Genomic DNA, 24,729 nt, shown 5'->3' with positions numbered 1-24,729 from the left:
CTAACTGAGAGGCAACAGAGAATCAAAACAATTCATCTAGGTCTAAATAACTGACATTAAAAAAAAGTGATACAAGGATGAAAAATCCATAGAATCCATGGAAATCAACCATTTAAATACCTGTCCGGTACAATTCTGTGGCACCCCTGAAGAACCGGGGCAAAGCTGCCTCCAATAACATGATAAAGTCTTCAAGCTCTTCAGTAACTCCCACTAGAAAGTATTCATTAATCAGATTGTATTTGGCTTGTTCCAAAGCCCATCTGCTTCCCACATTCCTAAAATGACAGAGAACAATTACAGCAAGTTCTGATGTCAGCCAACAATCCTTGATCCCTAGATGGAAATTACTTTATAAGAGGATATTTATATAGGAAAGGCAAGACTCATTTCAAGTTACAACCATTCCTAACTTCACTTCCCTTTCCAGTTTTTCACACCAGTGTTCTTATCTAAAAGTTTAACTCCTTTAGTTATTTTGACTAATAACTCATCTACAATATGTGTATACCCACTATGTGTATACCCACCATGTGTACATATGGTTACTGTCTCTATTAATACAATTTTTGGAGAATTTACATTTTCTCCATGTCAATACTCAGTCTCCATTTTCACAATAGGTACAAGAAATGGTTATTGTAAGAAAACACCTTTCCTTTTACATCCTACAAGCATAATTCTGAACTAGAAAGTCATTGTACTTAATGGGAGGACTTCCCTACTTAACAACAGGCAGAAATAAAATGGACATTTTTAACTCCTTTTTGTAACTCTCTAGAGTTACAAAACTGTCCATAGGGTGAAGAGATACGTTCATAGTTCTTTCTTTCTGGGCTTCTCCACCTGGCCCAGGTTTATATAGGTCTGAACAACAGGCACTGAACATTTAGTTTGCTCATGTTTGGATGAACAGTACCTTTGACAAATAATTGCCCTTCATTTCATTCAGAATCCTTCAAATAATCTATGTCCTTTTAATTTATTTTTTTCTTTTTGTTTTCTAAAGAGTTTTTTTTAAGTCTGTGCCATTGTTATAAAACATGCTGCATTGACAGATAGACACTATTTGCTTTTGTTTTGGTTTCTACTAAGTAGCATTGACTACCGTATGTCTGCTAAAGGTTTAAGAAAATAAATTTATCCTGATCTCAATTATTTTATTCTACCCAGAAGCTCTAAGAGCTTGGACAAAATTTCTCTATTCAGAAAGATGGATATTGCAGTCTGACATAAGAAAAAAATGTCAAGATTCCAAATCTACAAAAATTATTTTTTAAATCGAAAATATTTGTTTTCCCTCATAACACTGTTGATACAGTATCCAAACATATTGCTTGTTTAAAGAACTGGAAGACTGTTTCACTAAAATGCATCTTCAGAAGCAAATACATTACGAGAGTACCTGCTGCTGTCCAGCCCCTCACACTTTCCCCAATTGTGCTACATATTCAAATTTGTTAAGTTTAGATTTCAGTGCTGATATACTTGACTAACAACTTAAGCTACATTTATCTCCCTACCAGCATTCAGAGCTGTGGCCACAGAAGAATGGAATTTGAAGCCAAAGTTTCTCTGGAGCACAGTCTGAACCTCCAGCTGCCACACATTCATCAAAGGTCTGGAACAAAGACAAAATTGATTGAGGTGAGCTTTAAAATCTAGTATATGTATCAAACATCTCAACCTGGTTAGTGGCTAAATGTAGTGGGACAAAAACACAAGAAATTCTGTGAAAGGAAAAAAAAGGTAAATTTTTCAAGCCTTGATTTCACACTATTACTAGGAGTAGCTATTCATCTCACTTAAAACAGTACTTGGACAGTCTCTTATGATTAGAACTAATGAACAATTTGATCTTACCCGATACATTTAATATACCTTTGATATAACCTTGATAAAGGCTATATGTCAAAACTAGCAAAAACCGTAAGTGTTGACATAATTATTTTTCCCTTACAAAAGAAGTCACTAAAGATACAGCATCAAATGCCATCAGGATCTGTGTGATACTGGAACAGCTGGATCTTTATACTATAGAACACCATGCATTTTGTGGTTTAGATTAAACAATGCTTTTTAAATATTATGACAAATAACTGCTATTGCAGACACTAATTAGGTTTTGGCCATCAGAAGACGTAAAAGCAAAAACTGTTCAGTGCATAACAGAATATTCCACACATCGCTCTACAGGCATAGATACTGTAGCAACACAGAGTTTCAACTGCAGTAACAAAGTTACAATAAGAACTCTATTAGCATTGAAAAGAATTTGTAAATATTTTAACCCAGTCACCATAAAAGTAGTATTTATGACATTTCTAATCAAGATATAAGCTATTACAGGATATTATAGGGCAGATTTAAAAAAGAAAAAACAAAACAAAACAAAGACGATTAAGTGATCACACAGACAACTTCTTGGACTATTTCATCTGTATAATTACAAGCTTCTGTTCAAAAAAACTATGTAAAAACACATTTGCTTAATTATTTGGTGTTAGAACAAGGACAATGCCCTTTGCTTCTCTTTTGAGGTGAAGTTCCTGAGAAACTTACTGATATGAGGCGAAAGCAGGGATTAACCTGTGGTGTCTTGGTCCACATTGCACTCTGAGTTTAGAATGGCTCATAGATGTCACAGATTAAAGTGCAGCTTAACTAGGAAAACAAGACATTTGTATGCTTTCTCTAGCACAGTTCTCTAGAGAAATTCTGCACTGATCTATCATGAGTACTTTATAACATCAACATTATCTAAGAAATACATTGTTTAAATGCACCTCCTAACTTATGAATGTATATACTAAATATGAACTGGCATCTCTAAAAAGAAAGACTTCTTTGCTTATAAGTGAAGGTTATTTTATAGTTAATATGCAAAAGCAAGTAATTTTCTAAGCAAGATGAAAGAGAACACATCTCCTTCCCTGCTTCCTCTTATATATACTTACCTTGACTACTCCATCCAGAGATTTTATAACAACATGCTCTTGTCTTTGCAGACTGTTCTTAGAGCCAAGCTATCTATAACTTTGGAAACACAGGGCTACAGAAAGAAAATGAAGAATTCTTCCATATAAATGCTGTGGTATGGACTGGGAGGGGGTGAAGGTGTAAAGTATGTTGAGATTCCTTTCCACTTAATAAAGGAAAAATCAACTTCCATTAGAAAGATTGCATTTTTGACCTTCCTTACTTTTCATTTGAAGAGCTCTTAGTGAATCTTCTGTAATATGGATTAGAAGAGATATCAGTGTTATAGACACTGTGATTGGGTCAATCCATTTTTGAGCTTACTGAATTTTAGATCTAATGTATGTAAAACTGACATCATCTATATATGTACTTTTTTTTTTTTGAAACACCATGGAAAAACAGCATTACCTGATTTAAATGAAAGAAACCTTAAAACTTGGCATAGCAAATCAATTTTACTTCAAGTGAACTAGAGATGCTTACAGGACAAGTTAAATCTGTATGGCAACAACTAAGTCTCGTACCTAAATAAACCGGTATGATAGTGACAAAATGAAAAAAAAGCATCTTTAATAAAAAACCACATAAAATTATTAATGCAATGCATTACAAACATAAATAGGAATGCATTTCAACTTCTTCCAGCAAATCGGGGCTTATAGTGCAGTCTACCAAGCAGTAGCATTAGGGATTTTGGCTCTGAGTTTCCCAGTGACTATCTAATAAGGCTGTTTGGATTGTAATTCAAAACTAAACCAACACGGTTAAATTTCACTCTTTTTAATAAGTATTAAGTCTTATAAATAACTTGGGCTTGGTAGCATGGTCAGCTTCCAACTCATTGATCTTCACCAGGAAGGAATTCCACTGGCCAAATCATGCTCCTCATGAAAAGGAACAAAGGAGGTTACAAAAGATGAGATCCTATCTCTCTTTTTTAAGAAGCCTTTATGATACTGTATCACCAAACCATTTCTGTAGTCAGTTCTATGAAGATACATTTTTTTAAGCTTAATTACAATTTGTTCTGCTTGAAGCTTTTCTCTACTTATGCTGTAGGACGTCTGGACAAACTGACATGCAGTAGCTGAAGATGGCGCCAAAACCTAAACAACACAGGAGCAGTTATCAACTGAAAAGAGGAATGGTCTGTTCTCAAGATTGAAAAAACACTGTTTGAATGGGGGTGAAATCACACAAAATGATTAGTCACACTTATTAGTTGTTATGGTGTTTATAGGCTAAGCTTTATTCAGTGTGATTTCTGCTTAGTTATTTTTTCAATGTCTCTTGATATTTGCACAGTGCTACACAAAATTGTCAACATTACAGAAAAATTTCATCAGTTTAAGAAAATATTGCCACTAAAAATTTAAAAAATGCTTGGCTCTGCAAAGTACAAAACCCCCTTACATTTTATAACTATAGTTTTATAAACTATATTCATACAGTCAATACCCTACTTTTCTTCCTGATTTAAGAAAAGACTAAAGCAACATGCTGCAACAAATGTCTTACTGCAAACCATGGATGTATAACTTCTGTCTGGAATAAATATAATATGGAGCCCAAATAATGTTGCCATTCTGAACCTGTATTAGTAATCAAGGTTGGATATGCTAACCTGAACTACTCCTATTTCCACCCAAGACAGACAGAGGAAGTATAATGTACAATTCATACCCCATAGTTTTCAAGCAGATTCTTTATACAATTCCATTGCAATATCTACATTAAAAAAAAAAAAAAAAAGGGAGGTTGCTAATTATTTAAAAAAAAAAAAAAAAGTCAGTGCCAAAGCATCGGCAGTTCTACAGCTTTTAGTAAAAAAATGTATCTCAGTCTTCAACAAGAATCACAGAATCACAGAATGGTTTGGGTTGAAAAGGACCTTAAAGATCACCTATTCCCAATGCCCTGCCATGGGCAGGGACACCTTCCACCAGCCCAGGTTGCTCAAAGCCCCGTCCAACCTGGCCTTGGATACTCCCAGGGAGGGGGCAGCCACAGCTTCTCTGGGCAACCTGTGCCAGTGTCTCACCACCCTCAAAGTAAAGAAGTTACATAGGAGAAGCTTAACTTGTTACTTACAACTCTGGATACCTGAAAATGTTTTTTAATCAAATTGCAACATAAAGTGAACTTATAAGGTTACAAAAACCATACTTAATGTTACACTCTGGTCCAGTAAGGACACGAAAGGGAGAATATAACTTAAAAAGCCACCATCATCACCAAGGCTGATACAAGAACTAGTCAGCTTTTATCAGGACATTTTAAAAAACTGCTTTCACATTAACTTTAGTGAGAACAACATATATAATAAAGCATACTCTACCTTTTTATCCCCCTGTTTTCGCCTCCGTAGCCCTGGTCTGTAATCATCTCCAAAGCGCAGAAAGTAATAGTAAGAAACTAGTCGTTCTATAGGATCTCTTATGACATTTATGTAAATTGGTTTCTTTTTAACACCAAATCTAAAGTGAAAGAGGAAAAAATGTCTTTTAAAGGCCAAATCAAAGATTCTCATCTAATATGGAAAAGCCTGTCTCTATTGATACAATGGAAATCTACGTACAGAGAAGATGACAGTGAAAGGAAGTTTAATGATCACTTCCTTTCATCCTCATATCCAGTGTGTTATGTGGAGGTGAAAGTCAGTTCAATTTCAGTTTTCCTAGCATTGTGATTTTCATTTTTTTTATTAGAGAAACAGACAAAACAGAAGTATTCTCACACAATAGATACTAAAAATGTTTATACAATCATCCTGACTCTAGAAATGCCTTAACTAGTCTAGCAGCCACATATACGTTTATAACAAGTTCAATGAAGTTTGATACTGAGTTCCTGTCCTCCTGAACTGTGCTATGCAATGCATAAGTGGTTTTCCTTGTAGGTCTTCAGTTGTCAGACACATGAACTCTAACAGAAGGAAGACAGAAGAGCTCAGAGCCCATCCATTACCTGGGTTGAATCCATACGGCTATGCTTATTAAATATAACCCTAAGACAGTACCTGTAACTGTATTAACTTCTCTATCTAAAGATATAAAATGTTTCCTTAGACATTTACCCTAAGCAAATGTGGATTTACTGTGGTACAAACAGGAAGCTTGAAATGAGGTGGTAAGCACATAGGACGCATGAAAGATTTAAATCACTAAAACTGTTTAGTGCAAATGCTACTCTTCAATGATCTACATTCAAGACAGCTTTTATGGTACGTTTCTCAGTTTTATCTTCTTTTCCATTTCAGGCACTACTGTAGCAAATAAACAGGGTATCCAAACATTAAAGAGGTTATATCACAATGGAAATTGCAAGTTTGTTAAGTGCCCTGAAATAAAGCTGAGAGCTCCTCTGTTCCCATGCAAACTGGGAAAGTGTTCTGCGTTGACAGAGGGCCATTCAAGCCTCCTAGCTTGGCTAAAACATAGAGTGCTCGTATTCTAAGATGCAGTACCATTACTGTTAAAGTGGTACTCTGTAAATTATAATACCAGATAAGTTGAAAAGCTGAAGAACAGAAACATACAATAAGCAACAGAAAAAAGGAAGTTAGAAAAAACCCCCAAACAATTAAAAGGCATTACTTTGGCAAAAGACTATCACTACAGATACAGAAATTCTTAAAGGCTTCAGAAAGAGCAACTGATTCTTCAGATGTTGCCAGGAGAGTTCCAATGAATCAGACTAGCAGTTAAAGGCAGCATTGCTGACATCTGTCTATGCCAGCTCTTACTCCCCTAAGTCTGCAAAATAGGAGTCTGTGAATGTCTCAACCATTTTGATGCCAAGTCCTGACTTTGAACTGTACCCTCTTTCGGGTTCGCTGAAGTGCCTGGGACGCGGAAGTGTGTCCCCTTCTACAGACTCTACTGCAAGTGCTGCATAAGGCTACAACAAACCATTTTGATACAGTAGCAGCCTCAACCAATAATATGTATTTGTGGGTTAAATGAAGGTCTCAAAGCCCTTGGAAATGTTTGTGCTGGGATTGTACCTTCACATGGATTTGCAGATGACTTCACAAAACTAACTTCAGTTACAATAACAAAAGCCACTTACTATTGTAACTTCATTAATAATGCTAATGATTTGGCAATTGCATCGTCAAAGAACTTTTTTTCGACTGGAAAATAGAGAATAAGGGTAGATCAGAAATTAAAACAGAGGAAAAAAACCCCTTTTATTACTGTAATTTCTATATGGATGGGTTGTTATAACCCCTCCTCAATACTGTAAGACAGTAACTGAATCCAGTACTTTAAGCTACAGCATAATTTAAGAGGTACTTCTGGTATTTGACAGTGGACCCAAGTCTGATGTCTGCATATAAAGCAGGCAGACTTTTTTGAAATATTTTACACTTCTCATCTACAAGAGCACACCTCACAGTCTTAAAAATGTGGACCTTGTCAAGCACAACCAGAGCATTCAATATATTATTTTAGTAATGAAAACCCGAAGTATGAGAAAGCACGCTGTTGTGGGAAAAGAATAACTCATTTACATGAAAGGATAACAAACAACGAACACAAGGATAACACAGTCCTGGAAGGAAGATACAGGTGAAAGAAATCTGTGAAGTTGCTTAGATGCTTTCTAGACATAAAATAATTATTTTAAAAAGTTCCAGTATCTGAAAATATTCTCAGCTTTATGAAGTCAGTAATGTATAAAATAACACTCACCTTTGCTTTTCCAGAAAACTGTTATTCAGTTCAAGGGTTTACTAATGTTGCAGCATTTTAAGTTTAAAAAGCCAGAAAGGAAGCTAATGAAATTTGATACATTTTATTTTACTGATTGATATTCAATTAAGACTTCTTGCCTGTTATTCTGTGTAAACTTCAAGCTTTTACTTGGTGCCATTGGTAACTTCCAGCTACTACTGCAGCTTTTAGCATTTTCTATTATAGAATATACTGCTCTGGGAATCTATGAACCTCTCGCTTCCCCTTCTCATTCTTTGTAATAAAAAGCTAGAATTAAAAATCAGTGTACATAACAAAATGAATAATTAAAAGCAATGACCAATCAAAACAAATTCTAATCATTTCATTAAATAAATGTTTTAATACACAGAAATAGAACATTACTCAGGATTGACCACCAGCAAGAGGTAAAAGTAGTGGTTATTATTGCTTCTGCAGTCATATATGCTGAGATCTGAAAATTCCGCTTTCAAATTTAAACCATTTTCTGCATGCTGCAAGTACAAGATGAAGCACTGCCTAGTAAGCATCATAAGCAAAACTGACTTTCCTGTTTAAGGCGAGGTTTCACAAGACTGAACTACTAAGGATCACTGCCTTAGATACAGAAGAAAAATAAGACAAAAAAGAAACACATGCAACTGGGAATACAGATATGATCCTGAATCTTTGAAGTCACCAAGAGAATTTTGACCTCATTTTCTCTTAAATTAATTTTATAAGTAACAGGATTTAACTCCTCAAGAATTATTTAAATGCTTTTTACAGCAAGTTATTATCAGCTAGAAAACTGCTTTAAAAATATAACTTTTAATATTTTGATAAACTGTAAAGTGATACTCTGATGGAGAGGAACTACATAACTTAAGAGGCAGGTGGTATTACTTGTTACATAAACCATATTTGAGAACAGGCATCAAACTTTTCAGAACAGGAAGCCAAGCCTAAGGCAGAATTGCCAGTGTTCTGGAAAAAACCAGAATTTTCAGTAAAACAAACTTCAAACAAGGGATACTAAACCTAGAATATAAATAGTTTTGAAATGAGACTCAGCTACATTTTATCATGCAAAAAGACAAGAGAAAACTGAAAATCAAAACTAAATATTGCTCATCATAGGAATTTCAGTGTGTGAATTTTACTGCAGTTGTCTTTCATCACTAGACTTTTAGCACTAGAGGGCACTAATATCCCAGCTAGATACAAGCAACTTAAGCTACTATGCTACTCAACAGATAAATCTAAGTGTAACATACTTTGCAAAGTCCAAATAAGATATATGTCCATGGTAAAATCCTGGTTTCATTTCCTTCCAGGAAGTCACATTCTTCACAAATCGGACCTGTAAAAGTAGACAGCAGAACGTGTTTCAGTACAGCTGGAACACATTAAGTTTCCCCATACATGGTGTTTTCTGGTTTGTAAGTAAAATCTTATAAATGCATTAGAAAAAAAGTCTATTTTGACTATTAGCAAAGAATTTGTGCCAGCTAAAATAGACTTTTCTGCAAGCAAACAGATAACTCCTTTTAGATAATCACAATTTAATGATCAGAAACGAAACAAAAGCAAAATACAGTAATCAGAAGGGCAATTCAAGGAAAGCTACCACAAAAAATTAGGAAGACAAACATTTACATTTTTGCCAGTCCCTTTTATTTGTAATTTAAACGGAATGTGGAATTCCCTCAACAATAAGTAAAAATGCTTTGATGGAACTGTCTCATCTGTATTTAGTCCTTCAAATAAAAGTGTACCAGTAAAAGCATGTTCTTAGGCCTATTTTACTAGGACATAAGAAACAAATCTGGTGGTTCATTTGCTGTCCCATCCCAAAATGCAATGCATTTACAATGAGTAATCCAGAAATTTTATAAATGTATACACTGTAAATTAAATCTATAGCCTACCATTTTGAATAGTTACCTTAAACATAATATTTCAGTGAAACTCCCATGTTAAAGCATGAAGTAGCCCTTAAACAAGGGCTGATAAAGCAGCTGTTGGCAAATGTCACAAAAATAGGAATAGCTTTACATTTCAAAGATCAAAATAAGATACACGCCCCAAACCAGAAAGTACGATCAAATTAAGTGTGACATGCAAATCCTGATATAGCTTGACTTTTAGATGAACAGAATATTTAACATCAAAGCATTTAACTCTGAAAGTTATTTCAAAACTACTGAATTGGATAATAAAGAAAATATTGACAAATTTTTACTGCCTGAGCTGTCTGACAACAATATGCTGTTTCTGAAGCTGAGAATTAGAAGACAGCATTTCCTGCACATCTACAATATCTTTTCTGTTATACAGTGACATAGATAACCATGAAGATAAGGAGGTGAGACAAGAGACTCAAAAAAAGTAAAGTTTGAGAGCTTAAGACAACACACTATTCTGTAAGGTCTGATGGATTGAGAGCATCCTGAAACATGATATTTATTATTTACTAAAATCCTCAATGGGTTGGTTATAAAAGGCAAGACTGGCCTGCTGCTGTTTCTTCAAATGTGCAAAACTTGCAGTCAAGAGGTTGATAACTTTTATTTGTTTCTTCAAACACTGTCTCTTGGACTTTCAGGTAAAAGAAATGCATATTACTTTTAAATAGCAGGCAGCATTCATTTTTTCAGCTTACAAGTTTCATAGTCTGTGGCATTTCACAATTTAAACCATATACTTCACATAAAAATTGTGGCAAATCTAGCTGAAAAGCACTGTACAATGTTACACAACGATGTTTCATAAAATGCACTGGCTTTCTGTCTGGTTTTGTCCACAGCACAAACTGATAATATATCTACGAGACTTTGAATCCAGTTGAACTACCATTACTGATACTGAAACAAACCACACTTTCATTGACTGTACCTTTCAAAGAATAATGACATTTTCAGTGGAAAGCCTCAGCTATATTTCTATACCTGTGAAAGAAGTCTCCTAAATGCAAAGTATATATTATCCTCCCTTCCCTCCCCCCCAACCTGAAAATGTTATGGTTGGTTGATAGAACTCCACTAGAAAACCAGTTATGCTGCCTATTGTGTGTAGTGCAGCATGCATATTAAGGTGTACATTTCAGTCATCTTTCCATGAACAACCCTTCTGAGGTATAGCACCAGCCAGACTTCAGTTTCTAATAGTCTAGGACTAGACACAGGGAAATGTTAAGTGCAAAATCCCAAGGGTCAGTTCTGTCTCAGATCCCCATGCCACCATCTGGCATCAAACTTCAGATGTTCCAGTAATAGTTAAAAAAATCCTTTATTGACTTTGTCTTACAATGTCATTGCCTGCTAAGGAACTAATTTTCATGAACATAGGATTGATGCTCTAGCCTTTTATTAACTTTAACACCAGGCAAGCTAAGAGAAAGCTAGGAAGGTTTTATAAGACAGCTGTGACATTTACATCTGCCTTAAGATGAACCAGCAACAGCTGTGCCCCTGAGAACTTAAGTTTTTAACACCTATAACTAGCTTGCAGGCAAGAGATTATTCCCCACCCCCCAATCTCTGCAGCATTCCAAAGACCATAATTGTTCCAGGTCACAGACAGCCCAATGAGTCTGGATTCACACATTTTAGGGCAGAGATGAATATTGCTTGCTGCTTCATACTGTTAAATATGATCAATTTTATCTTTCTTTTCAGGGCTTAGCAGGTACTGGAGCTTTCAAGAGACCAAGCAAGCTTCTCCATCTGAACCCAACTGAATAAAATTTGAGGTTACTTTAAAAGTTCAGATAGATGTGAATGGAATTCCTGTGAAGTTGTTTCATGGTGCTTTTATATAATCAGCTACAAAGTTGCTTCACAGCCTTTAGTAAGTGAGAAATCAGCTGAGCTTCACTGAATTAAAAAGACACATCAAACATACTCTGGGGGCGTAAGATGTCCTGAAAGGTAAGTTAAATACATTCAGTTTTTAGGACTATAAGAATTTAAAACAAGTCCTGGTGAGCCAAAAGGGAAAAAACCCAAACCCAGCATACTTGGTCTGAGCAAAAAGCCCTAGGAAATCTGTGTGTGCAAACCAAAGTGATGTTGTAAACTGTCATCTCTGTCCACTAACTGCTTCCATCAATCCCTCTTCTCTACAGTCTGAACACACACATACACACCCTCTGCCCCCAAAAGTGGTATGGTCATTACCCTGTGGCCTGGTATCACATGGACTTTTGGCTACTAAAGAAACCCCAGCTTTTCACATTGTTATATTCTAGTTTTGTTTGTCAGTTGTAGAATAACAGACTTAAAATTACAAATAACTGGGGGATGAATATCACAAGCCCATCCTGGAAAGGATAGATGAGGATTTTCCATTTGAACTACAAAAAAAAGGGCTCTCAAGTAAGACTGAAGACCAACACAGTGTCCCCATTAAAGGAAATCTCAGATTCAGATTTAAAGACCAAGCATGATGGGATGACTGTATCAGAATCCCTCTGCAGGAAGGCACTGGTAGCTTAGTTATCTAAATTGTCGTAAGAGCTAATAACTTACAGTTAACACTAAACCAGAGGGTCAGGAATGCTGGAAACAGGTTAACAGCATACCTTTGGCTGCATGCCATGAGAAACCACAAGCAAGTTCAAGGCAAGGGCTGTTGAGAAGAAATTTTGTGAGATGGTGAAAAGACAAGAGTTCACCAGTTCAGCCACAGCACAGCCAGGATACCTGCCTTGCATGAACAATTCTTTCTCAGAAGGAAAAATACAACTGGCACATTTATAGCAGTGGACACTAGTACTCGCTAGGCCATCTAACTCCAAGAGAAAAGTTCTTAAATGTTCAGGAGCTTATGACAGTACTTCCACTTCTAAAAGAGTCGCTGCAACCTTTTACTTGTTCCACTTCTGAAAGCCATTGAAACCTTCACCAGCAAAGGAAATAAGTACTACTAAAATCAGTATGAGTGTGCTATCCTCTAAGAGGCCACTGCTTGAGAATACATTCGGAAGCAAGATTATGTATCTTTGAGTTGTTCTTTTGAGAAAAATGGAGAGAGAAACTGCGGGAGAAAAAAGAACAAGGAACAGAAAACAGCAAGCTGAGGGAGTGAAATGCTGGATAATTGTACCATGGTTTTTCTATATTCACAAAAACAGTACAGAGAACATGTTCTCATACCTCCTTTTCTAGTAATAGCTCAAGAATACATGCTGCAAGACAGAACAGGAATTTTGTTTTAAGTGTTTTAGAAGACAATTTTACCATGTAACAAAAAAGCTGAGTTTGTGTGGCTGGTGCACCATCCAACTAGCCATAATACAAGCACACTTGTATGGACAAAGTATCAGTACCAAAACATGCAAGTAACAAAATCCAACCTACCAACTACTCTGATTTAATGAAAGCAAGTGGTTTTGTTACAGACCACACAGGTCAGAAATGCAACATGGCACTCAGCTTGCTGCAAAAAAAAAAAAAAAGGCCCAACCTGTGGAAAGAGGGGCAGTTCCCAGGATCCTGCTGTCAGACAAGCTGCAAAAGAAAGAAGGGCTGCTGGGACAAGTTCCATCTGAAACTAAAATGAATGTGTTTGGGACTCTTATCAGATTATCTCAAACCAGATACAGATTACATTTGGAGTGTATTTTAAATGTTGGGGTTTTTTTCAGATTACATTCAAGAAGTAAAGGTTTCACATATGGGCAGAGAACTTAAAATCTGTTACAGAATTAGTGCAGTTCGGAAAAAGTACAGCAGAAGTAGTGCATAACAGAGGACTTACTATTTTACAAATTTATCTCAGGCCCAAGACAATCTTCACCTTGCTTAAGGAGATTTGCTTTAACAAACAGTATCACTGATAAAACCATTTTGTCTCTATATGTGTTTATGTATTTTACTACTAGTGCATATACACATACTACTCAAGTAAGCTATACTGATGAAGGTGGCATGTGAATATTTCATGCAAATCCAAGCCCACAAAGAGTAAAATCCCATCAACTACTACTCAGTACCCTTGCCATCTTTAGAATTGTATTATGACTTACAGTAGCAAGTTGCTATCTCAATAATACTAAAGATAAATAATTATTTCTTCTTCTTTGAACAACTACACAATATACAGAGTTTTTCACTGTCAGTATCTCCCAGTTAATGACCACTGAAGAAAAGGAGTATCAGTTGTCTAATTAAACAACATAATTTCCCACCTTGGACAATAGCGCAGTATCAAAAGAAGGTAGGACTGCCAGTATGGTATACATGTCCAGCATTGATGAGATTTTATTTTTCAGTAGGTAATTATTAGAGTGAAGATGAGGAGGAGAGTTTCTCTTAGACAAAACTAAGCCAGTAAATCATAAATTTGATTTGTGTGAAATTCAAACAAAAGTAGAAATTTAAGGCAAGGTTGCCTATGTATAATTTCTACCAATCACTAGCTCCTCTATCCTTCAGGACAGACCACTACAATTCAGAGACACCTTGACAGAAACAGATTCTGTGGCTGGAAGCGCAGCACTAACTATGGCTGAGTTGAGCATGATTTTTCATTAACAGATATAAGCTTGTTAAATCTTCTGAAAAATCACTCTTCCGTTGGTGCACAGGTCTTTAGTACTTGTTCTGTGTGGTGGACAGGACTATAGGGATGGCTACCAGACTAACTCTAAGTAATTTCAGTAATCATGTATGACAATATCACCTTCATATTTAGGAAAATATTTCACAACAGCAAAAACCCAACAGTAGCACAACCCTGCTATCACAAAACAGGTTCCCAGTCACCCCCCAAGTACACTCTATGTCCTCTGTGCTGAGATCCCTACCTCAGTCTTTCTCCCACATACAGAACTGAAAGTGGAAAGCCCGTTACCATCTGCTTCCCCTTGCCCCACTCCAGCAGCTGGGCTGAGCTGTTTCTGCCTGTAGACATGCACTTAAAGCCTCAGTGCTGACATGCTGCAATGCAGAACAGCTCCTGCCTCTGCTGCATATCAACTTGAGATGATCAGTGTACGACCGGTAGTACATACCCAAGAGTTTGGAAAAATTTGTTTTACAGACAGGGAAGATAAGAATAGTGATGTTTCAGACCTCTGACCTGAGTTCCCTGAATGTGCACTCATGATGAGCAAAGAAACTTTATTTCAAAAAATAAACCAAAAAAATCTACTCCCACACCACACCCCAGTAAAAACAGAGCACTGATCCTTCATCATCTTTTTTAAACACTCATCTGATGCAGTGGTAGCCATGATCATTCCTAGCCTGGGACTACACTGATTTTAGTGAGAGCTTTAAGTGGATGCAAAGTGACTCATCCTTTAAAGTGCAAGCTATTTAAAACAACTTCTTTCTACCTGTTTTTTTATCACCTGTGAGACCTGGCCAGACCTCCTACCAAAGACTGAAGTATAGCCCTGACAGCATGGCACAGTGCCTACACTACTCAGAGAGGAAATCACATAAGACTGCATTCACTGCAGACGGAGATGACAGGCAAATATTATTACACAGTCAAAAGCCAGATAGTTGACAATAAAACTTTTACAGTTATAACAACAAAGATAATTTCTGCCCTAGCTGTGTCCCTTTCTAGCTTTGTTTTTGATGATAAACAGATACTTATCACCTCCAGTAGCCCAGCAAAACCCAAACCTGTCATTTAATAAATAATATTAATTCTCTACAAAGAAAATATAAACACATTAGAATTCATTTATATTGGAAAACGTGACATAAAAGCCAATTCCATCAGACCATATAAGTTTGCAACAGCAAAAAAGTTTTCTATACTTTCACCTTGTTTAATAAAGACATCCCAAATGCAGCAGCTTACCTGATCTTGCAGAGACATGACAGGATTATTTTTGGTTGTATTGATATGTAGAACATGGTATTTGTTCTTTGCACAAAGATCATAAGCAATATTTGTGAAGGATGTGCTGGCAGTCTTAGGTACTCTGTTGTAAATAATCACCACATCATCTTCTTCATCCAGTGTCACATCTTGTCGGGGGCCATCTACTGTATGACGCTGTTCTATTTCTCGGACTTCATGTCTTGCAATAGCCCTTTCTGTTAAGGATAACAAATACAAGATTTCAATGTAAATATCACCAAATTTGAAGTTCAAAGCATAGAGTGCAAATAACATTGTGAAAATCAGTAACTCCTCAGCAATAAAGGAAACACTTGTTATATACATTTCTGACACATCTGAAGCAAAACTTAATCTAGAAAATGTATGAATGATAAAAGGTGAGATAGTCTGACACAGAACACCGAAACTAGAAAACAATGTGCTTAGAGTGTAAACCAAAACTTTAATGGTAACATGGGAACACACACCATATTCTATGAGTCACACTAATGCTCTGAAAGCCATTGTCTCTGAAGAAAAATGTCTATAATGTGCTATCAAAATGGTGACATCCTCAAAATTCCCCAAATAATTTCTATAAAACAACTATTTAAAAATCATAATAGAAGGAATAATTCAAGTAATTTGAAGAATACGAACTTTCTGAAAACAGTAATTAGTCAATTAACTGGGTAGAGGCCATGGAATCCAGGTGAAACCATTGTTTTGTTATTTCAATTGATACAAGCCCCAATACAATAAATGGATTTGCAAAAATTCAATTAGGTCTATTAATTTCAAGTTTGACAAGAACAGAAGCAAGAGGTGTTACGAAACAGTTAACATTAAGGTGAAAAGTGACTTCCGAGTATTGAAATACATCAAATATATCAAAAAGAAAGAAACATGGAAAAAGCAAGCTATAAACAAGACATTTTGGCAAGGTGAGTACATTTCAAATAAACCATTTTTCCTTTTATACAAAAGGCAATACGTTGAGTAATTGAACTCTGCTCTAAGTGCTAAAAGCCTGTTTGGAAAATAAACCCCACAGTATTACAGCATTTTTTTTTTTTTTCCTGCTGCTGGATATCACATACTTTGTGCTGCTTCAGGCACAGCTTTGTTCTGTTCTAGATAAGCATAATTTTAATATGATTTGTAATACAGATGTCAAAGCATCTTTTTTGATTCATTTATTGTGATATTGCCTTAATTATATATTCAAAGAAATCTGTGTTGGCCAACAGTGCAAGCTGAAGTCAGTACCACAAGAGTAACCTGTAATTCTCTGTACTATGTTCTTATACAAGGTACAGCTCTTCCTGGACAACATGCTTTTAACAGCAGCAGCAGTTCTCAGCCTTTACTTCCCTTGCTTCCTGTAACCCAGCTCCTTCTATTCTCTTTCACCACATCTCTTTAATTATAATATAAAATAACTTTTAAAGCAGAATCATTAAGCTGTGAACACCACTAGCCTGTAATTCCACATAAATTGTCTTCAACCACAAACTTCCATCTGTCTGAAATGCTTCAAAGCTTAAACTCACTCACTCTCTCATATGCTCGTATCTCACACCCCATAACTAAGTTACATCAGTATGAAAATGTTTGCAGAAAATGCTTATTGAGTATATCTCAATTTTCCACATGACATCTGTTGCTCCCCACTACATCAGTCACAGTTTTTGCTCCTTCCCTTCTCATTTGCTACCTCTCCCATCACTGCTGGCAAACGTCCTATTTTGTAAAGAGATGAGGCAACAGACTCAGGTTTCATCTATCTGAAGATAGCTACAACAAAAAGCGACAGCAACCCTCCCCTTCCTGCCAGTAACAGATTAGAGGAAGCATTTGGTAGGGGACATAGTTAACGACATGGCTGCCCAAGTCTACATGGATCCTGATTACCACCTAGAGCAGGTGAAATTAAACAAATTTAAACTGTATTTTCTACGAATGAGTAGTAGATCTCAGCGAGATTTGAATCATGACAGCACAGAACTCCGGGGCTGATGAGGCTGGCTGGTGCTGAGGGAAGCTTCCCCTTTTACATGTAAGAAGTAAACATTTGTGAGAAACAGATGTGATTTGCAAAAGGAGTGATGAGAAGTGTTCCCCTAATAAGGTATTTGAAACCATGATGATTCAAGAATTAGAGTCATAAGTGCACTTTAAAGGCTATGCATAAGATATAAAAGATGTATGATTAGATACAACTAGCAGAAGGCTGTTGTATACAATCACCTCCAACTTTTATGGTGAGAGGGGAAAGCAAGAACCTATGCAAGGAGAACCTTCACAAGTGTGAAGTACACAGACAGGTCTATTATCAAAGAATAAGGAAGTTTCAAATTTCAAATTAATATGACAACTAATCTTTATGATGAACTGAAATAACCTTTTTGAAATGACTGCAATAGTTAAAAACCAAAAGCTGAGATGAAGTGCAGGATATAAACTGAAGTGCAAGGGAAGCTAAAGCTAGTGAGAAGACAAAGCACCTGAAAGTGTCTAACCTGGTCAGCCATCCTAATGGCCTATTGTAGTCTTGTAGTCTATTAATAACACAACAAGGAACATTGCAAGTTTTGTAGAAGTGCACATTTTTTCCCAGTCATGGCTAAGTCTCAGCTTGCAGTTTTTCCTGTCATGTCAGGAAGCTTTTTAGTTACTTCCTGACTAGTCAGTTTAGCTCTTAAAATGGTATGTGACTTGATCCATACGAATCTTATTTATCTGGGGAGAGGGAAGAGGTCCAATAATGGTAACATACAACTGAGAATAGTCTTTGGGAATAACTAGTTATTCAGGAGTTAGAGAATCTGAGGAGTTGATGGGCATTTGATTAACTACTCCATTTGCTCCTCTAAAAAATTTAAATAATCTTGGAAGCAAAAGTCCTGTAATGGTTGAAAAATGAACATTGTTTTTATGTTTTTAGAAGCACAACAGAAAATTTAATGTATGCTTGAATAACTTTTTACATGTGGAAGATAGGGAGGAAGAAGATGCTATGTATTTATTTATATTTCATTTACCAAAAAATCTCAGCCCTGCAGATTTAAATTTGATTATGAGAACTTGTCTACATAAGCTTGGATTGGTTTCACTGAAATAAATAAAAAAAAATAATCAGGTTAGGTAATTTCTTTCCTATCAGAGATACTGTGGACAAAATGATGTCCTACAGTTTCATTGCTCATTGCTTTCATTGCATTCTACTTAAACTTCATTTTGTAAGAAAAACATCTAGGAAAAATTATCAAGAGCCAAGTGTCTAAACTGGGTTAAGAGTGTCCACACCGAGTTTGATGCTTATTAACCACATCAGTTTAAAAAGATAAGCAGCATTTAAGCAATGATACTTTGAATACCAGACAGACTTTCATAATAATATAATACAGGGTAATTTTAAGGCATAAAATATTCTGTCTCACATTTTATTACTGCCTGTTTAGGTTCACTGTAGTAAGTAATATAATTACTGTACAGTTGGGAAAAATGCTGTTCTGTCATCTGCAGTCGTCCTACATGTAAACTTTCAGCAACTGCAAGGACAGTTTGCACACAGGCAGTACATATATGATCACCCTAATAAAGGTTGCTACACTGGTTATTTACCAGCAGATGAATTACTCCCAGAACATCTTCAGTTGCCAGAAGTAGTTGTTTTGTAAACAACAGAACAAGCTCATTTTCTCACCAATTTGTCCACACCTTCTTCAAAATCCTCCATTATTCCATTTCATAACTGTCAGCATCTTCCCATGACTTAAATTTCTTGAGCCATTCTCTTGTGTAATAAACCAGGAAATATCATGGCTAGCAACAAGTGGGTTTGTCAGTCAGATGTTACCAGAAAATAACATATAATTGCCAAAATATGTCTTCTCCTTCAGCAGAAGCACTACTAACAACATTCAATCTGTATGCCACCACTGATTCTGGAAAAATTAAAAATTATCTATTTTCAAGATTGCTGTCCTTTTCAAGTCAAAGCAGTTTGTTAACATGTTTAAAAGCTGTTAAACAGGAAAACTAACACTTGGAGAGGAATGGACAGAGTTTGATTGCTTAGCCCTATTTTGTTAGGATCTCAACTAATAAAATCACCTGTGAAAACGTACCAGACCCATACACACCTATATAAAAAAATATTTGAAAACCTAACTGAACAATAGTTATATAATTACAGAAACAAATCACTGTGATCATAAGCAGTTATTTGCCTACATTCCTTGCACATTCAAACAGATTAATGTCTTCAGTAAAACAAGTTTATTAGCATTTAATTCAAATCCAACTGTTAACTGCATACAAAATATTATCTTCCCAAACAAAAAAGAATGGCATGGATTTTAACAGCTTAAAGGTTAACAAAACCCCAAACATTTCAAATTCCTCACATTCTTCACAAAAGCAAAAGAACCTCCTAGGATTTCTTAACAAGAAAATCTATCGAAACCAGACTCTTCTTTCCCCTATAGCTTAGCACTTACCACTCTTGATGAAGGATACATTTTGAGCCTCACTGGCTGTCAAAGTCAAGTTAACGAAGTATCTGGAAGAATAATTCAGAGCATAATGCTCTACTTCCCCAAACTATGCTCCTTGTCCTCTATGTCTATTTTCCTTCTGTATGTATCTATGGATATTATTTAGGCTCTCTCCTCAATGTCTTATGCGCCTGCCATGCTTCCTTGTGAAACCTCCCACTCAGATGAAAAAAGGCTCAGTCTTAAAATAAATTTTAGCTCAGCAGCCTTCAAGTGTTGCCCAGCAGAAGAAAAAGCTGTAGATTCAAACTTCACTCACACTGGCTTGATGCAAATAGTATTGATAGCACCAGCCCTGAGCAAACAGTTGCTGTATATCTACGATACTGGATGGCACTTCAAACTAATAAGCAGGTTTCTTCCAGTTGGAAACAATATTGACGCCAACTGACTTGGTGTCTCAGCTCTCTTTCCACTGTGCTCCCAGGCCAATTAGGCAAGCAGCTGGTAGCCTGAGGCACTGAGCAGCTCTCAAGCTGTTTTGCTGCCCAAAAGCTGCATTAAATACATGATTGGCCTAAATACTGAACCCGAGCAGGACCGAAAAATCTACTCACTATTGACTCTTCTCCTCTGATGAAGAGCAAAAACTGAAGAGCAGCCTAAAAATGAACGATAATTATGTAGCAAAGTTAATGTCCTGATTCATTTTCAAATTATATACACCCACCATATACACATAGCCTTCATCCTTCACTGAAATGTGGCCTCCTCTGGGAGCTGTTTAGCAGCATACTACTTATACACCAGAGCAGTGCTGCTGTATGTGGATATCAGTACTTCAGGAACGGAGGAGAGGAGACAAGAGAAAGAATCAACAGTGCTATGACAATTTATGGACATGAAGGATGTGTGTCACTATACCCAATTAAAACTGCAGGAAAATTCTAGACTGAATTAATAAAAAATGTCTAAATTTGTTCAAGGTATTAGTATTAACATACCAACTCTCTCAAAGACCTGTAAGAATAACAACTCTATCCTGCTCTAGTTTTAAGTCTTACTAACAGCAGAACCACTACATTCGTTCTTTAGCAACTTAATGACTTGAAGACCAACATGTATTTTGGGCAAGCCTTTGGTTTCTCCTACTTTCTTTTCCTCTGTAAAGGTATTCCATGAAGTCTGCTGTCTCTTTATTGCTGGTTAATGGATGTTTACTACTCTCACAGGCAATTCTGAGTGATCCACTGGGCAGTGGTGGGGGGAGTGTCAGTTAAGAGCAGCAAACCCTACCTTCCTTCTCTGGTAACCTACAGTGCTCTTAAAACCAGTCCAGGGGACTGCAGATTCTCTCAAGTGTGATTCCTAACAACTACCTCTAAGTGACCATCCTCAAAATTGTAATTAACTATTCTATATCCTCATTAGCATATGTAAATATACTTATTACAATCAACATTAAGAAACAAGGAAAGCAAAATGCTGAGTATTTGATGGAAGTACAAAATGCTAGTCTTGCAACTTCTCTGTTTATCAGAGCTGAGTGACTTTCCACTGGTAAAGCAAATACAACTTAAGTGTGAAACAAGGCACATTTGATCTCATCGTACCAAATTTTTATTAAGAAAAATAACAAAAGGATTGCTAAGAAACAAAACTGCAATTTTAGTTAACTTTTTTCAGTCAACAGTGAAACCTGACACTGGTCCTCAAGCAGCAGACCACTGCCCTTAGACAGAGGCTAGATGGTCCTATCGAGTTCCCAGTCCCTACTGCCCCACCGCCAATCACTTCACATCTTCAGAAATTTTGGTTAACAAAGATATCATTTTCAGGGAACCACACTTGCGGTAATCACTACTAATGCCACAAGCAATAGCCATAATTTATTCTAATTAAGAAGAATAAGTCAGACATTTTGCTTTCTTCTTTTCTTAGATATTTATCTGTGCAGCTCAGAACAACTTACGTAATTTAAAATGTCTTGACCCTTAAGATATTTTAGCTATTTGCATTTTAGACAAAAGAGATTGTTGGTCTCATTTGTAAATCTAGCTATCTTTAATCAGCCCATGAAATACCTACCAAAACTTCTCATTTAATGTTTGTCTTTAAGAAGTCCTCAAATTCCAGGACAGCCCCAGCACATATGTGCTCTGAGCCCAGTTCTAACCTAGAGCAAGTGACGATCATGTGCGAAGCACATACAAAGACAGAAACACAAGCACAAAACTTAGAACAGTACCAGAAAAGTTACTTCAGGTTTTTCCAGCCGGGTAAAAAACACCCCATCTTTTCCTTTCCCTTCTAAAAATTTCTTTGCCTTAGTGTCAAGAGATTCTAATGACTAATTTTAGAAATGTCATTCCAGTTTGTTTTTTTCCAGTAAGGCATGAAATGAAACAGATATAAAAGACCTTCTGTAATAAAACCCAGTAATTTAGTGGACAACTAAAAGTCACTAACATTGCCAAAACTTTTTCTTTAGTAGTAGTTAATGCATTTTACAGAACTGAATGAAAAAAAGAACTGTCCAAACAGAAGAGAATTGTTTTTAAGCTCCAACAAATGCACAATGGAACTAGTTACAAGCAATAATATCCCACCCCACCCCCCAAAAATAAATACAACGCAGACCAGCAAGGAAGCACCTCCAGCTAGACAATGAGATCGTTAACTAAAATTTAATGTAGCAGCTGTCTGAAAATTAGAAGTAGTGATGCTGAAAAACCTGCTAGTTTCATTAGCATTTGATATTAGTAATTTAATTTCAAAATAGCATTTTTGCCAGGGCTTGATTTTGAAGAGGTAAGTAGGAGGATATTGATTAGTGTATAATACTGTTAACAGTTTGATCTTAAACTAAAAAATGAAAATGTTTACCGAACAGTGAAATCACTATCCCACATATTCACCCAAGATAGTTTTAACATCAGAGCCTGCATCTCTCTTTTTCCTGCAAATTTTGTTAGTTGATCGACTGCATTTGTAAGGAAGAGAGTATTTAAAGATTAAGCTCTGACCAAGTATTTCCTTTTTTGTCTTTTTTTTTTTTTTCCTTTTTTAAACTACAGTTAACACACAGAAGACATGTCTAAGAAGACATTTTTCTTTCAGCACTGTCAGGCACAGTATTTTAATGAAAGGCCATGTTGTGGCCCTTTTTTGATACAAGACCAGAGATATGATGTATGTACTATAAAGTCAACCTGTGTTTTAGTAACATAATACATAGGACAGGTAAGGCCTTACATCTCAAGTTGTCCCAGGAAGGGCAAAACTAAACAAAAATGAAAAGTCACAGACCAGATGAATTGCACTTGTAGATCAAAGCTCAGGTACCCCAACAATCATGGTTGCTCCCAGAAAAAATACGGCTTACAGTAGACATTTTTGTGTAATAACATCCAATAAAACAGAGAAAAAGGAAAAAGGAAAAAGTTTAAAAATTTTGAGAAATCTGTAAATGCTTGAAAAGCTGCATACTAAAAACACATCTTCAGCTCTAACTATAGCAACACTACTATGACTCCTAAATATTGCAAATAATACCAACTACATAAAAAAATTACAGAAACATTTTAGGCAACATGGTGTAGTACTAAGATTTAAAAATAAGCATATGTCAAACAGCTCCATACACTCTCCAACTTCAGACTGAACTGTTTTGCTTGACACAAGTGTTGAATTTAATTAGGATGAGAGCAAACCCAATAGACACCATTCTTTTTTTTTTTCCTACTAGTCACTTGCAATTTCAGGTTTCTTTAGGACAAGGAAACTTGAATAACAGCTGTAAAAAAAAAAAAAAAAAGTTATAATCACACAAGGAAAAGGTTTGTGGCTTTTCAGAACCCAAGACCGTGAGTAAACTGTTATGAAGCACCGTGACTATGATAACAGCAATGAAAAGTACTTGCAAATCAGGGATTTGTTCTCTAAATAATAAACTGAAGCTGAGTATGTAACAGCAGGACTTGCTCTTATTTATAGTACCTTAATATCATAATGCAGGTCTTCAGTGTTAGCAAGACAAGTTAATGCAACTGGTTTATACACAGATATAGTTGTCACAAGCATTCCACTATACAAATGTGCATGTTACTCCTTCAAGCAAAATCCAATCAAATAATGAAAGAAAGCAAGATCAATACAGATCATCTGACTCCATTTAGTAAAGCAGCCTGAAGATTGCTTTGCTATTTTATACAAGCCTTCTCCAGACATACAATCATTTACTTTTTCTAAAATAGTACTGGCTGGCGTCAAAGCAAGAAGATCACTAAACCGTCAAAATCATTGAAAGACCTATATGTATGAACAATGCTGTATTACAGCAAGTCACCAATATATTTAATAAAACTAATTGGTAAGATATACTGTTATTTCCAACATATTACACTTATATCCCTGCTTGTCTACACAGTTTTTGACTAAATTAATCTAGTCTGGAAAACAAACTATTGCCAGCTGGTCTAGCAGACAAAAAAAGGAAAACAGCAAATAGCACTGCCCTCTGATCAGAACAGCAACTGATGTGATTAAGGTAGAAGATGTAGAAGATCTAAATATTTTATTAGGAATTTTAGAAAGTTAGAGTACCAAGAATAGGCTTATGATAATTCAGCATAGTACCAATAGATACAGCATGATATTTGTTTAATTAACGTTGGCTGTGTACAGACTAAGCATTT

General features: G+C 36.0%; 1 protein-coding gene across 1 annotated transcript in view; it reads right to left on the bottom strand.

Annotated features, from left to right (window-relative positions):
- HS2ST1 (heparan sulfate 2-O-sulfotransferase 1) overlaps nucleotides 1–24,729 on the bottom strand; it is an 87,055-nt gene that overhangs the window by 7,080 nt on the left and 55,246 nt on the right. The window contains exons 2-6 of the mRNA XM_074906524.1: nucleotides 15,507–15,745; nucleotides 8,960–9,045; nucleotides 5,321–5,459; nucleotides 1,524–1,621; nucleotides 121–278 (exon numbers count right to left, since the gene is read on the bottom strand). Of these exons, the coding sequence (XP_074762625.1) occupies nucleotides 121–278; nucleotides 1,524–1,621; nucleotides 5,321–5,459; nucleotides 8,960–9,045; nucleotides 15,507–15,745 (720 nt within the window). The remainder of the gene's footprint in view (nucleotides 1–120; nucleotides 279–1,523; nucleotides 1,622–5,320; nucleotides 5,460–8,959; nucleotides 9,046–15,506; nucleotides 15,746–24,729) is intronic.

Source organism: Athene noctua, chromosome 5 (assembly GCF_965140245.1).
Source record: "Athene noctua chromosome 5, bAthNoc1.hap1.1, whole genome shotgun sequence".
Taxonomy (NCBI): Eukaryota; Metazoa; Chordata; class Aves; order Strigiformes; family Strigidae; genus Athene; species Athene noctua.
The sequence above is the reverse complement of the archived record's forward strand: the minus strand, read 5'-3'. Positions and strand labels throughout refer to the sequence as shown.